At 40.4% G+C, this 16,184-nt stretch overlaps 1 protein-coding gene across 2 annotated transcripts in view; it reads right to left on the bottom strand.

The window, feature by feature from the left end:
• LOC126636261 (glypican-5-like) overlaps positions 1-16,184 on the bottom strand; it is a 340,020-nt gene that overhangs the window by 215,376 nt on the left and 108,460 nt on the right. Inside the window, exons 4-6 of one of the 2 annotated variants that reach the window (XM_050308264.1) lie at positions 13,901-14,031; positions 9,354-9,413; positions 7,930-8,055 (exon numbers count right to left, since the gene is read on the bottom strand). In XM_050308264.1, the coding sequence (XP_050164221.1) occupies positions 7,930-8,055; positions 9,354-9,413; positions 13,901-14,031 (317 nt within the window). The remainder of the gene's footprint in view (positions 1-7,929; positions 8,056-9,353; positions 9,414-13,900; positions 14,032-16,184) is intronic. The other variant, XM_050308265.1, reaches the window with a different exon arrangement.

Below are 16,184 nucleotides of genomic sequence, written 5' to 3'. Positions count from 1 at the left end.
AGGGAACAAACCAGGCAGCCTGACTGCTTAGCTGTTAAGTAGAGATTTTTTTTTTTTGCATTTCCACTGAAAGATTTTCATTTAAGCAACTACAGGTTTTATCACAGCAATGCTTTCCTCAAAGTATTCACTTCTGTTTGAAAAATGGAAGTTTATTATTTAACTGGATCAGCTATACTGAAACACTGATGGGTTCCTAAAGGCCTGCTTCAAAGTCCAGAGAATTTAGTGCATGGGGTTTGTTTTTTTTTCCATCAACCTGCTTATTCATAGACAGTCTACAGATTTTCATCACTGCTGGGACACAAAATTTGTGAAGGAAAATGCAAAAATTCACTCCTATTTTTTTTAGTGCACTATTACTTTTAAGTGCTCAATTTCTTTCTTCTTGAAATAACATCCAAAAGATTTTTATCTACACCTGCTCGTGATTTTCTCACACTCATCAAGACTTCAAATTTTAACAGTTACACAAAACAATCTGCAGAGCAAATTCTCTGAGATACACCCGTCCTGGTAATACAAAGTGATAGTACGACTTTGTAGGGATTGGTGGAAATTTAGAAGCCTCTATGAAATGGTGCAGCAAAGCAGTGTGCTCTGGGGCAGCACAGGCATTCAGTGTTCTGAAAAATGCCAAAATCCAAACATCCCATGGTATTCCTTTTCATCCCACAGACAAAGGGACCACATGTACAACTCTGCCCTATAGTTTTAGGAGAAAGGATTAGGCCTATCAATATTAAAAACGTTCTTACTGATGTCTCATTTAACTGATATTCTGAAGAATACTTTTTGAGTTCAATATTTCTGGGCTAAGATGGGATTTTCTCTTTATGGTTGATATTACTGTATTGCATACCCATTGCAAATGGAAGAAAATGCATTTTCCTTCCCTACTGGAAGCATCGCTGGCTCAGACAGACCAAAGGATCAGATAAGACTTTCTACCTTTTCAATAGGACTTGGACAGTGACCCTTCCCCTAACACGAATGGGTATAAAGTCACTATGTTGGAGTCTGCACAAGAAAATAAACTTTATCTTGGATGTTTTCCATAGAATTTAGCCATGTCTGGATTGTTTATGTTAGAAGAGTTTCAGTGATTGGAACACAACCATACTATTACAGCAGTATTTTAATTGGAAAGTTTCAGTTTTCTGACTAAATAAGGGCTGTTCTTTCCTTCTTCTAAAGAAAATAAATAGAAAAAAAAATAGCACACAAAAGAAAGAGTACCTGCCTATCACTCCTTATTACTCTTCAATAAAGAACATCTCAAACTTGCCATAACAGAAGAGATATTGTGATAGTAACAAGTTAGTCCCACTGGAGCAAGCTGCTGACTGGATGACATGATTTATTCTTCCAGGTATTCTGCTCAAAGAATACTCCCTGCACCATGGAGTATTTAAATCAGTAGGAGGAAAATCACTGAGTAGACAACAAATGAACAGGTGTCCTGCAAGAAACTCTGAAATCAAGTATCAATTATTTGTATTTGGTTCCCTCAACCTGAGAGAAAATGTTTAAAGCAGCAATCTTAAAAAAGAGACCTCCACAGGGCAAATCTTCTTTTGTATTTACAAAACTATTTTTCAAATACTGACCTAAGCCATCAATTTAAATGGCCTGGACATATCACAGTAATAAATAACTAAGAAGAACGTCTACCACTGCAAGTAAGATGAGGGTATGATTTCAAAAAAGGATTGTTTCCAACAAGCAAGTCATACTTTTCCAGCAGTGGGCATGGGATAAACATAAGTCAAACCAGAGAACTGTGTCCACCACATCAGGATGATTTTTAACTACACTATGCACACAAACAGAAGCCAAAATGCAACTTTAAAAAAAAAAAGGGGCAGAAAGAAAATCTTAAAGAAAAAAACCAAAATACTGGAAGTAGCTTCTCTGGCCTTCTTCAAGGCTGAACTGTAAAAGATTTAGTGGAGCTGCCAGAGTCCCTCAAGTGACCCCAAATGCAGCCTGAGCACCAGGATGTCCTGCTGCCCACCAGCAGTTCATGCACAACACGCACCAAGACATCAGCCATCCAAACCCCTCAGCAGTCCAGCCCAAGAGAAGAGAGGACCTAAAACTGTTCTATCAAACTGCACAAACAGACTTTGGGGGTGCAGTTACTCATGCCCTGAATGAGCCTTCTTATGGTCTTTTTGTGCCCCCTGAAAAACACAGACACTTGCTACTGCCTTTCTCTTCCTGTGCCTTCATACAGGTCTGTTTGTGCATCTTCAGCTGGTGCTGGATAATTCAACACATTCCTCCTTTTTGGAGTTAAATTTTCTCCCAATAGCTGGCACACAATTACATTTAATGAAATGTACCACACTGAGATCAATCTATTAATCATTTCCAGGACTGAAAAATTGTCTTTCCTTGATCTTCCCCCACAAAACAAAGAAACTCAACAACAACAAAAATAAAGCTGTTGAACAGACAGACTGATCAGTTTAAACTACAAAGATCAGTGCATATGACATCCAGCCAGATGGTCTGGCCATGAGTTAGGTGTTATGTACAAACATCATGGACTTCTGGCACTTTTCTTCATATCCTTTTTCCAACGTGGGTCATACTGAAGACATGCCTTGACCTTTCTAAAACTTGTAGTGAGAAGGAGAGACATTTAAAGAGCCTAATCCTTACAGAAAGCCTCACCAGAAAACATGATTTCTGTTCAAAAATTTCTCATGTTCCTGACCAAACTAATAAATCTTTCCTGAGCAATGGAAGCTCAATTCGTATTTGCAATCCCAAACATTAATTTTCAGAAGTCATGCAATTCAGGAGCAAATAACTCTTTCCTCATTTACTTGGAATTCTACTACTTACCAGAAAATCCTTAAATAAATGCAGTGAAGTGCCACAAGAAGCAGCTTTAATACAATACAGCAGATGCACATGGGCACGTGTGCAGGCATTCCTTGCACAATGGAGGGGGAAAGGAGGGAGGGCTTGCCACTCAAATCCATTATGTACACTCGGAAAAGTTCCTTTTACAGCACAAGGAGAAATGTGGTGTGTAAAATGATACCTGTTCCCAAGAATGTGGCTTTGATCCAGCCTGCACTTGACAGTTTGCTGCTCACACCCACTGCAGTCACACCCCCACAGCAAAATGAACTCAAACTGCATCAACTGTCTGCAGCATCTGAGTTGTGAAGGTTCCTCATGGACAATGAATTTTATTTTAAAAACTTCTGTCTGGAATTCCAAAGGTATTCGGTCTCACCACACACACAGCAGCTGTGGGACATATCCTTTTTGATCCTCACAGCTCTCCCCCAACACAGCAGAGCTCACAGGTAGGTATGGGACACACACAAGGTATTTCATGGCTTACTTTTCAGCTCTTTGTCCTGATTCTTTAACACAGCCTTGCAAATGGTCCCAAGGTGTAATAGTGACCCTTTTGACTGAGCAGAAAATTTAGGCTGCAAGCTTGTGCCTGACAGCTTGGTCCCATGCAACACTGGAAATGGCCTTTGGCTGAAAGAGTAAATGTATCTTTCCAATCTGTGGAGAAAAATAACTGCTGTGGTAATGACAGTAAACTGTAACAACCTCAACAGTGGACAAGTCTAGTGCTGGGTAAGAGCTTTCAAGACAGTCGCCTCTTCCTGCTGTCCATGTGTTCAAAAATGTTTACAGCACTGAGCCTCGTCAGGAACAGTTTTACAAATAGGGAGCACGTTTTCCAATTCCACTTTTCCCCACTCTGTTTTAGATACAGTGAGACTGACATCAAACAAATAGGGCCAAGGAGCTCTCTGCTAACTATTTAATGGCATTGTAACCTGAGTCTTCTGCACTCTCCCATGTCACTGCAGATGAAACAGCTCATGGTTTTTCTCATAGAGGCAGACCTAGAAGCAGAAGAGTAATGTAGCCACAGGATCCTCTGTGGCACTAATCTCCAATCACCAGAGAAGACATTTCTTTGTATATCTGTATATTCCCATAACCCCCTGGGAGGTATATCTGTGACATCCTTTCTGGCACTACATAGTAATTCCTTCAATTAGTATCAGCTTACTGCGCTGCCCTCTGTGAACCTGCAGGAGAAAAGCCATCCAGGCATCATTGTCTGGCATTTAATAACTCTGGCAGATTACACAGGGCTTCTTGTTGAATTTGTGTGCTTCCTTTTCATAACAAATCACTTCATATGGGTCATGTACACACAGAACACCCAATACTAACCTATTCTTTTTCTGGTTGATAGTACTGGTGAAATGCAATCAAACAGCTGCATTTTCACCATGTTTACCAATTCATTTGGACTAAATTTTCTTTTCCTAACTGAAAGCTGTCTGAGATTTCTTGTAAGAAATCCTCTCTAAAACTGAACTAAAATTGCATTTATTCCTATTAGAAACAAGAAGGACAAATATTATATCCCTACTGATGTATTCATTTCCTTATATTACTATGTTTTCCTAGTTAAATAGGTTTTCCTCTGTGAGCATCTTTTAAAACCTACTACAGCCCTTCACTGCTTGCTAAAGCCTAAGGAAATGAGAAAGGGGACAATGAAAGTGCTAAATTCATAAAAACTGAGAGCCTCTAAGGGAAAGCATTTTGAGAAAAGGAAGTCACTGTGATTTGGCACTTCATTCCTAAGCCAGCTTGCACAGGCCCTGAGAGTCTAACAACAGTGACATGATCTGTTCAAGCCTGTGGACAGGTGTCCCCTAATCCCTCCACTTAATGCAAAGTTCCAAGGAAAACAAGTTAAGGACAGAAGGAAGGAAAAGAAGTGTGAGTTCCTACTGGGTGTTACAAAACATCCTTCTCTTCTGTTCTGAGTAACCTGATTTAAAAACCACTTTTTAATGCAGGCTTTTAACCCTAAAATGTTACACTTGAAGCTTCCTGAGAAAGTGACTCCAGCTGGAAAAGCAGCTGCTGTAAAACAATCTCTTCCCCTACCCCCCAGCAAATGAGGGTATTCCATGTGAAACCTGTACACCCCTCATTTCTCCGTTTGTGGTTGTGCTCTATCCTTCCAAGCCCAGAGTACAGCAGAGCTGCAGACACCACATACCTGGATCATGACCCCCACGCTGCACCATGACCATCTGTTCTACCAGTCTCTTGGGAAGGATATGAAGTATTAGAAATCGAAGCAGAACTCCCTGTCTACATGCTCATTATCACCTTCTAAAGGCTCTCAACATTTAGATTAATTTCCATATCCTGTTCATCTGCTTACAGTTTCTACAGAGTTTACTGTTATATACCAAGTTTACCATCCACATCTTTACAAAATCCTTATTTTGCTAAAAAGACAATGATGTCTTCACATTTCCCATCTTCCCAGCATCTAATGTTGGAGCAGTCCTAAAGAAAATACAGTATCACAATGAAAAATTTCACCCTTTAGACCATCTAGAGTTCTCAGATAAATGGTGCCTAGTCCTGGCAGCACATAATGGTTCATGCCATCAACTTCCCCTGCAGCCTCCTCTACTGACATGGTATCGAGACAATCATCACTGCCAGGAAAAAAAAGGTTCCAGCACAGAAATGTCTCCAAGCTTGCTTCACTTTTCAAAACAGTTTTCCAGTTCTACTGCTCCAGCCCCATCTTCTCTGAGCATTTCTGACCATTCATTATCCTCACAGACTCTTTCTTATATCAAGTCTTGCTCCAGGAACAAGTTGCTCAAAAGAGCAGTTAAGAGAAAGGCAGCACTCCTGGTGCAAGGAATTCTAATGCTGTCCTGAACTGACACTGGAGGATTCCTAGCAAAGCCATATTTTCCTGTTCAGCTGAAGAGCAGGCCAGAAGCATGTTCTCAAGCCAGTGGAAACCTGACTCTTTTTACAGTGTATTTAACTGGCAGCTCCAACTTTTTGTGCAATGATTTAAACACAATAAAACCCAATCCAAAGAACTGTAATAAAATAAAAAGGCCCAGTGCCAATCCTGTTTATCAGACCCTCTGACAGACCTCAGGTGCCCTCTCTACTAATTGCATGCATGATCCTCATTTCATTTGGCTTCAGGCTGCATTTGTGTGTCGAATTGTTTCTGAAGGTCAAGTTTGTTTTTCCTAAAGAGCTTGTGTGCCAATTAGCACACAGCATATATAATGCTCAGCTTTCACACAGCATTATGAAATGCAAGAAGCATCAAGGAAACAGGAACTGCAGCTTTTACCAGCCCCACAGCCTGAGCAACCTTAAACTCAGGTTCACAGGAGATCCACCAGATTAATTGGGGTGATCTATTTTCTGCTACACAGTTAATAATAAGGCTCTATTTCGAGTTCAGAGTTGTTTACTACTGCTGATATTTAATGCTCTGGTGTCCTGGGAAAGGAAAAAGAGCAAAGAGAAATGCATCTTCAGGCATCACCAGGACAGGTTTATGTCCCATGTGGGGAGAACTGTGACAAGTCCAGCCTATAAAACAGATGATGAAAGGAGCAAAGTCTGCCAGCAGGCAGGAGCCCTGTCTGTGCTGCTGGGTAGCACTGCCAGCAGTGCAGGCTGCCCACAAAGTCTCCTCCTTTTAAGGCAGTCAGTACTGTAGGAGACCATATAAATGTATAATATGTATAGATTATTATATGGTATTTTAGATATTTCTGATTAAACACAGGAATCTAACCTTTTATTTTCCATTTAGCCCATTTAATACGTTAACAACAAATACATATTTAGAGTTTGGAAGGGTAGGGGTTGGGTTTTTTGCTGCTGTCATCTTTGGGGATAGACTGTTGGTCCTTTGTTTTTGATTTTTAATTCAAAATAAGAAGAATCTTGTTAGTCTTTTCCCTGCTACTTTTCCCAGCTTTCCTGTCCCTTTCAAACCTGAATCTTTTCCACGTGTTTCCAGCTCTGGGAAAGTTACAGAGTGGCAAAGGACAATAACAACAGCTTTCCCCTCAATGCCTTTCTAAAACATGTATATCGGCAACTTAAATGGCTTGGGTTTTTTTAAACAAAGTAAGATAAAAATTAGATATAGTATTATAATAACTTTTTTGTTCAGAGAGTTGATACAGGAAATGTTTGTTTGCTTGGCTTCTCTTGTTTGCCTTTTGGTCAGAAATCTGTTTGTTCTAAAAGTTAATTGTGGATCCAGCAACATGTCACCAGAAAAAGGGATTCTGAGGTGGAAATACTGATTAGAAATACTGATATTCCTCCTGTTTCCTCTCCATTACTTTTACAGTAAAAGCTTCCATCAGTATTACAATCATATCAGTATTTAGAATACTACACTGTTGCCAAAATCTTCAAACATATGCTCTACAATTAATTTGTCATGACAATATACAGTGAAACATTAAAAGTTGTGTGGGAGTCAGAACTCCCCTTAATGGGACAGACATAATTGTCACATCTCTCTCTGTTCCATACTGGAATTATTCTGAAAATTCCTACAAAACAATTTGCAAACATGACAATTGTTTTTAAAGTAAGAACACAGAATGCTAGAACTGCATCTTTTGTAACTGCTACCGACCACAAAACACACTTCAAAAAGAAACATCATGAAAACCAACAACAATCCCATGGAACATCTCTTTTTCTGACAAAATGAAGTTTTTGGAGAACATTCACTGGTACATTTCAACCAGCTCTCACTGCAAAAACTGATATATACTTTGACAATGACAGTAAAGATATAGTTGTGTTTAAAATATCTTGTTTTCTCCTCAGGGTAATGTTGCCTCATGTTATACAGAGTAAAAGCAAGACAGCAAGAAATTTCACTCATGGAAAGACAAGTGTATATTCGAGTTTAGAGTCCAAAGGGTGATGGGAAAGACCCTGATAAAAACCAGAGGGGAAGAAAATCAGGTGCCAAAGTAGAACGCTGCTGCTGAACCATTAGGATATCAGGTCCCTTTTTCTGTAATTGCAGCGAACTCTAACGTGTAACTTTACCTTTCTACAACATCCTCTCCGTTCCAGCAGGTCGAGCTGTCCCTCATGACCAGGTCTCCATCGCACAGACGTTCTGCTATCGAGGCATAAAAGGTGCGGGATCGCTTCATGTAATTGATGAACTCTCTGCAACGCAGGAGGAACAAATTTAACAACACTGCAGGAAACTCAGCATTTAAGCCCCTGTCAACTAAACCCTCCAAAAAGTTAAGAGTTTAGAATTCAAGTAATCTGAATGGATTTCTATTTCTAGTGTATTTCTAGTGTATTCTACTCCTATTTATCATCCAATCTTTCTTAGTCCAGTGTTAATATGCATAATTAGGCACACCAAGGGTGGGTTTAACACACTGTGTTAACCTATCAAGTGAGAGTATTTCAGAATGAGAAATTACCCTCCTGCACTGCTGTAGAAGCTGCTGTTTGGTGTAAGATGTTAAAGATGGTGAGTAGAAGGTGCAGGACACAAGCTGAGCTATCACAGAGCTATCTGCTTGTCTCAGAACTTCCTCAGCAGCCCACTGGTAAGGCCAAAGGACTCATTTTGGTTTCCAGTGTTTCAGCCTGGCAGCCCATAAGGGGACAGACACTGCACTGAAGAGGTGCCTGAGGGTATGGCTGGATGAACCTTGGCACAAAACCAGTCAGGATTTATCGTTCCTTTAGGAGCAACAAGTGTTTTAGACAATGTCAAAGTCCCCTGATAAATATCTACCCCTACAAGGTTCAGGCAGTGGTCTTCTCTCCCCAAAGGTATCTTTATACCTTCCCAAGTGTTCAACCATCCCATTTCTCTTGTGTGATGAAATCCTGGTCTAGATAAATTACCTGTCACAAGCTCCTAAGAAAATAACTTACCCTAATAGAGCAGGAAAGCTGTTATTTTAAGAAAAAAAATAAAAGCAGGAATTTTTGGGCTTATGATGAGGGAATCAGCATTTCTACCCCTTGACTAGCAACTCCCAAATACAAGTTCTAAGTATTTATGCAGAAAGCCAGGCCCAGCCAGAAGGCTGCTTACCTGAGAGAACAGACTGAGAGCATCAGTTCTGAAAGGCAACAGAGATGCTACAGATTGTACTGGTGCTAAACTGGAGTTTTCTTTGAAGGAGAAAACCAGCACCTTTTAACAGTCTAAAGCTAGAGGTTTAAACTCCTTTGCATTCTCAGCAGAGTAAGACTCTGACATTTCAAACTCACATCTTAGCAAATACAGAATTCTGTGTCCCACTCTCAATTTTTCTGAGTGAAAATATTTACTTTTCATCAGTGTAAAACCGAACTCAGTAGGGTAGAAAATGTACAGTTTCCCAACACCCCACAGTACAAAAGCAGCAATCAAAAGTGTGCCGATTTCTAGATTACAGCTGGAGATGAGCTAACTGCAGAGACAACAAAGGATGTCACCTTGTTTCCATTCTTACCGAGAGATTTTTTTCAAACTTCTTGATTTGTCATTCTTTGAAGCTTTCAGAGGCAGAGAACTGGAATAGGCCGGGGAGAATAAGCATCAACCAGGAGAGTTGGGGAGTAGGGGAGAAGCAGGAATTCAGGCAAATGAGGAAAAGAAATGAGAAACAAAAGAGAAAAGTAAAAATTATTTGAAAGAAAAGTCATCAAGCACATGCATAGGATAATAAAAGAACATAAATAAGGAGAAAAACTATCATGAGATTTTTCCAAAATATAGATACCATCAAAAATGTCAATGCAATACTGGGGGGAGGGAGAAGGGGAGGAAAGTGCAACCAAGATTTTTTGTCCCAACCATTTTCAAATACAAGTACAATTACAAATGCAGAGCACACAGCAGAAAGCTGAAAATAAATTCAGCAGTACTTAAATTAACTCTAACTGATACCAAATGGAAGAACTGCAAATACATGGAGCTCTATGAGAAAACAATGGTAGTTTAGAAAGAAAATCAGGGGAAGAGGGACACAAATGAGCAGCATTCACATTCTGATACAACAAGCAATTTACTGGCTGTTAATAAATAGCGTAAATACAGATATTTTTTGCTGTACTCTTCTGGTCAGATTCACCATTTACAAACACCCAGCTTTGCAGAACAGGAGATACAGGCTTTAGGGTTATACTGAAGGGAGAACTGTGGAAACAAGCCAGGGAATTATTTAGTGTAAAAGGGAATTATGTGGCACCAATATCCTGAGGTCCTTTAATTAACATCAGACATTGCATCCAGCATTACCATCATGATGCAATTTTCCAGGTCCATGGTTTGATCCCCCAGTCTGCTCTCACACCTGTACCCTCCTGTGTAACACAAGGGCAAGGGCTGGAGCAATGAGTGCCTGCAAACTGAGCAACCACTGTCAGCAGCCTCAGGACACCCAGAGGATGCAGCTTTGCCATCACACTTTCTGGGAGCTCATGGCAGGGGTGGCCACAGGAGAGGAGGGACCTGCCCTGGTGACCAGGTGAGTGGGCCAGCTGAAAGCCCTGCCTTGGCCAGACATTAATGTGCATCTGACATTAATAATCTGGTTTGCACTAGCACTTTATTACTCAAATTTTAATAAAATCATGTGATGCTTGACCCAACAGATACTTAATTTTAAATAAGATAGATACTATTGACTTCAAATACTCCCAAAGAAACTCCTAAATTGTTTATTTTAAGATGTATAAAAGATCTGTAAATTCACAGCAAAACAAAGAAACTGCAGCAAAACACAAAGTTTACTTCCTCCAACTAGGGACCTAATGAATGACAGTTCTTTGATAAACCCAGCCTATTATATACTATATTCAGCTTTGCAACCAGTGTGTGTTTAGGGGTTTGAAATGCCTCATGGAGCAGAGATGCTAAAAGGCAGGTATTCAACTTTGCTAGGAGACTGCACCCTGACCAGAACAGTTCTTTGTGCTGAACTCAGCAATAACATTCCAATTTATTGACTGAGATTCTGTACATGCCATTTTCGTTCCCTGTACCATCATATGGTTTCAATTTTCTTGTCATCTCTATTACATGTTATAGTAACCTCCACATTAAAAAAATGACTGCAGCAGCAACGCTGCCAGTTTCAGTTAATCCCTGAAAACAATTGTGTAATGCAAAAAAAAATAATTACAATCAATTTGATGCTTTCCAGGTTAATCAGAGGAAAAGGTTTCCAACAAGACCACGCAACATTTATTCAAGTTTCACCTTCTTTCAGTATTGTTCCTGACACTTAGTGATGCATAACAAAAAAAGTATGTAGGAATGGAATGCAGAGTAAAATAAAGAGAGATGGGAAATCTCCCAGGAACCTGAGAGAGTAAGAAAAGAAAAGGGTTCAACTACTGCAAAAGAGGATCCAGTTGGTCTGTGCCCTCAGGGACTATGCAGGACCTCACTGTGCAGCCAGACCCCAAACATTTCCCCCCAGGAACGACCTCAGGCCAAGAGATGCCATTGAACAATCTCAGTTCTCAGCTGCAGGAGCAGCCCTGGCTCTGCTGAGCTGCTGAAACCACGGTTCCCAAACTCTTTGGAAAACAAGTTTGATTTTGTAGCTGGCCTGGCAAGGACTCAACAGCTTTGGAGCAAATATCCATCTGTAGCTATGAGTTGTCTGGCACGGGGCTTTTAAGGGCATCTCTGAGCAGGTCCTAGAGAAGAGATGAGAGGCCTCGTGACTGGTTTCTCCTACAGATGTGCCAACCACTCGAGTTCTCTTTGAGTTCAAGAACGTTTCAACACATTTAGGGTATGAGCCACAGCTTTCCTGTCTATTTGGAGAGTGCTGGCTCATTCCTTCTCTTTTTCTTTCCTTCCTTTAAAAGGCTGGAGCCATGTTCCATATTCCCTGTGAATTAAGGACCATTTGGAGGGATGTCTGTTATACAGACCAACAGAGAGGTTCAGCAGAACCAGTTCCCTGTGTGACCTGGCACCAAAACTGACAGACAGCTGACATTATTGCTCTTCATTTCTTAATATCACCAGAAACAACAGCATCTGAAAAGATTCACGTAATTACTCTCATAATCTGGTTCCCCTGTATCAGTTATCTGTCACTCTCAGTGCATTCTACATAACCCACTGCAAGAATGATTTCACTCATGTATTATAATATTTTATTACCTTAAATTGCTTTTTATTGATATCATATGTGATTAAATGATAGAGAATGAACAACACAGTGATGCAGCCAATCACTGTGTCTTCCACTCTATTTATGGTTTCACAATTGTTTCCAAGAAGCAAAGTACAAGCTTCAGGCCATGTGTATTATAGGAAGTTGTGGAGAATATTTTCAATTTTTCCACTTCTCACTATTTATGGCATGGTTCCATTATTCATTTTCAGTGCACAAGCTCTTCACAATACCTATCAACACTATACTCCAGCAATTTTTCATGCTAATTATGTAAGCATGGCCTTAGTTTAGATCTTTTTGATAAATTAATTTTCAGTGTGCAGACCAATTTTGGAAAATTGTCTTAATTTAGACAGTGCATTAGTTTATTTTCTTTTCCATCTACAAGTCTTACATTTTAAAAGGTCACTATCCAAATAATTCTCTATGGTTGGGGAGGGAGCAGATCCTCAGGTGAGAAGAATTGGCTGCCATGCCATGAAAGACACAAAGGTCACCTGTTGATAGGTTGGCAATTCTGCCTTTTGGGTTGCTAGTGTGGAAGTCCCAGTGAAGTCCATGAGTTCCACAGAAAATGGTCTAGGGCTCTGTGTTTTTAAAATTTGTGCTTTATAAATTGTACTACAACTGTTCCTCACATTTTTACTGCTGAATTGATTGATTTAATTTCTTTAATGCTCCTTTCTCTGATTTGCTTGGTAAAAATTGGTTTTAAATTACAGAAGTATAAAATTACCACTATCATTCAAAAAACTTGCCCTGCTGCTATTACTTTTATCTTTTAAAGCAGTGTTTGTTCCATTCATGCAGGATAAGATGAGAATTAGAATAGAAATGGAAAAAAAATCTCATCTTCACAACTCAAAATCCAGAATCCAGGCAATGGAAATTTTAATATTGCTGTCTGTCATCCATTTATCCAATATACAGAGATACACATTGACTCCCTGGGCAGATTAGACACTGTTCTTGGGTTGAGCTGTAAGCCCAACAGGATTCCACTCACTTGGCTGAAGTTGTCCAGCTCAGGACTGCTGTTACAGAGGACAATCTGTTAGCCAGAAAGAGGTCACTGTGATTTTATGACAGTTGCTCTGATATCCACCCGTGTATCATGAGTGAGACTGCAAAGTCATCCCTCCCTTTCCACTTACAATTTACAGAAAACCAATTTAGGACCTACATGAGGTAAAGCGAAAGAAAAAACTTAGGAGATGTGAGAGCAGGGATACTCTTGCCTGGGTCAGTGTCTGTAGTTCAGCTGTCTGGTGTCTCAACTGGTAGGTATGTAGTAGCTGAAGAATAGAAACCAAGCCAGACACAACAAGCCCAAACAAATGTCCAGCTCTTTCTCTGCAAGGTACCAGATCAAGGACATTCCAAGGGATCTTGTTACTCCTCCCCAGTACAGTGAAATCAGGGACCGACTGGACTGATTTGGTGTCAGGGCAGTGAATCTTTCCTTTTCATTCCTTCCTCCCTCCCACTTCTGTCCCTGGATAAGATCAAGTCCTTACAGACTTGGGCAGTTGTATTTTAAGTAATTTAGACTCAACTGCAGAAATTGGTTTCCTCAGACTTTAGTGAAGAAAACCTTTCATCCTTTTCACTGAAAGTCTCTGGAAATAATGGACACCTTGGTGTTAAGCAACGAGATCAAGTCTGGCCTGTAAAAAGCTTTTCTTGGAGAGACCCACAATATAACACCACAAAGTCATCAGTGGTGGCAATGGCTGGAGAGCACAGGCAGACAGGGTGACAGAGCCGTGGCTCTGCTTTAAATACGGCAGTGCAAGGAACCCACAGCACAAGTTGGGAGGCAGAGAGTTTGTTTCAAAGCAATTGTAGCTCAGGGTTACCTTCTTTTATTGTTCAGGCTGGTGTGAGCCATCACCAACGTCTGGGCTTCAGTCACTTCCTTCACTGGCACTATGTTGGCCGAGGACAAGTTCCCTTCTTGTTGTCTGGGCTGCCCACACACTTTATCAACCTGTATGAAAGGAAGGGAACAGGGGGTGTGAATGGAGAAACTGATTTACAATTGCCCAAAAGTCTCCTTGTTCCTTATGGTCTGTGTTACTGCAAGAGAAGTTGTCTGGGTGAGAGAAAGAAAGGATAGAAAGGATTGTTCTTTCCAGGAGATCTGGAAACTGGTTCCCTGCAAAAGAACCACCAAATTACAAGACACCAGACAGTCACCAGTCATGGATTTGTCACTGGTTACCTGGATATAGGACACCTGGAAACAGGCTGAAGTAGTGACTGATGGAAGTGTTGGCAAACCAAACTTTAATTTATTTATTTAGAAACAAGCCTGGAGTTTGAAGGTACATGGATTTTGGTGGAACATCTGCCCCATATATAGAGAGTAGAGTCCACTTATACTTGAACTGGCCTGTAATCAGAAGACAATTGATTCTTCCAGCCTTTAACCACATAATGTATCATCACTCTGCCGTTTGCCCTCACTGCCCTTCCTGAAGCCCCTCATTAGGGATTTATTTCTAGTCCAGGAGAAAGCAAACCTATGTTTACCCTTCATGCCCTGTGGATCTGACACCTGCTCGTGCATCCAGACATATTCATTTGCTGTAAGAGCTTGAAGTGACAATAGTGGGACAAGTGTCTTCCCTTTGTAAGCCACAAATGAGTGATCTGTAATGTTGTCGCCTACACTTAAATCCTCAAGCAAACACGAAAAGACAACAAAGGAAATCCTGCTGTGGGCATGGTACTACCAGAGACCTCAATCACACAGAATCCATCATCCCACATAACCCTGTATTTGGTATCCCTTCTTCAGTTTTCCATTACAACCAGGGTGAGATGGATTCTTCCCGGTCTGTGCACTTTCCTGCATCCTTAGAACCCATCCTGTGTCAGAACTGCCCATCTGCTGAACATTTCAGACCACAGACAACTTCAAATCACTTTCTCAGTCCCTCTGCACCACTATGATGTACATGTCAGCACAAGTACAGGACCATTTTCTCTACCTTAGCCCATTTCCTCCAGGAAAACTACTGCTAGGTAAAGCTAAGGCATTTTCCTCCAGAAAAACAGGCCAATGGAATGTGAAAAGTTGGAAGGTGCATAGTCATGACAGTCAGTGTCAGCTTCAGCTGTGTGAGTTACAGCCTGGGCCAGTGTAATACGCTGAGAAGAACCTGAAATTGTAGCAATTGAATGGGAACATAGTGGATTAATCCTGACATCTCTCCTGACAGCAGCCAGACTGGGAGCCAGATGCCTCACTCAACACCACGCACTGTGTATATTGCTCTGCTCTCACCAGGGACTAGCACAGCACTGGTTTAAAATACAACTCTGTGAAATCAAATAGTCTGTATTTCAGTCCCTTCCAAACTTCTGAGAAGAAAAAAAAAACCTCAATGCAAATGAAAATATTAAACAAAAAAGCCTTTTGAACCCTTTAGAGCTGGACAGAGGGTATAGCACAGCTGGACCACATTCCTGCACAGGAGGCTTTCTCCCCCATGCCCCAGCCTTCCCAAGTCTCCTCCAGCACACAGACCTCAATTCCCAGCGTAGGTTTCTGCACAAACCATCTTGGATTACATCATGTCACTGAAGTTCATGTCTTCAAACTACATACACCTCAAACCTTGTCACTGTGGATTTCAGACGGTTCTAACCAGCTAACACCAGAGTGCTTTGGGAAAGCAATGTGGTTCTCATATATGTAAGTGATGAAGAACTCCCAAGTTTTTTGGTTTTCCTGTGAGCAGTTTCCAAGATATTTAAGTCATCATTTCTGTTGTGAATCAACAGTTTAAACATCCAAATGAAAATACTAATTTTGTTTTGATTTGTATTTTGATACTACAGAAATAAAATTACTTTTAAATTGCACAGGTTTCAGTATTTTATATGCCAAACCTATGGTTTTCCTTTTAAGAGTAATAACAGTTTCCTGCATATCAAACAAAACCACAGCATTTTAAGGAAAATAATTTCTCAGCGGAAAAATTTAACCACTTTTACTCCTTTAAAAATAATCTGTCAAACAAAAAGGCAAATCACATAATATTTAAACAATAAATGTTTAAATATTTTTTTCATATAGATTATGTTTTAACAGCTCACCAAAATGAGTATTTTTCTGCAAAATAAAAGGCTGAA

This window comes from Myiozetetes cayanensis, unplaced genomic scaffold (genome assembly GCF_022539395.1).
Source record: "Myiozetetes cayanensis isolate MyiCay16 unplaced genomic scaffold, myiCay2020 scf13, whole genome shotgun sequence".
Classification (NCBI taxonomy): Eukaryota; Metazoa; Chordata; class Aves; order Passeriformes; family Tyrannidae; genus Myiozetetes; species Myiozetetes cayanensis.
This window is presented reverse-complemented; position numbering and strand designations above follow the sequence as displayed.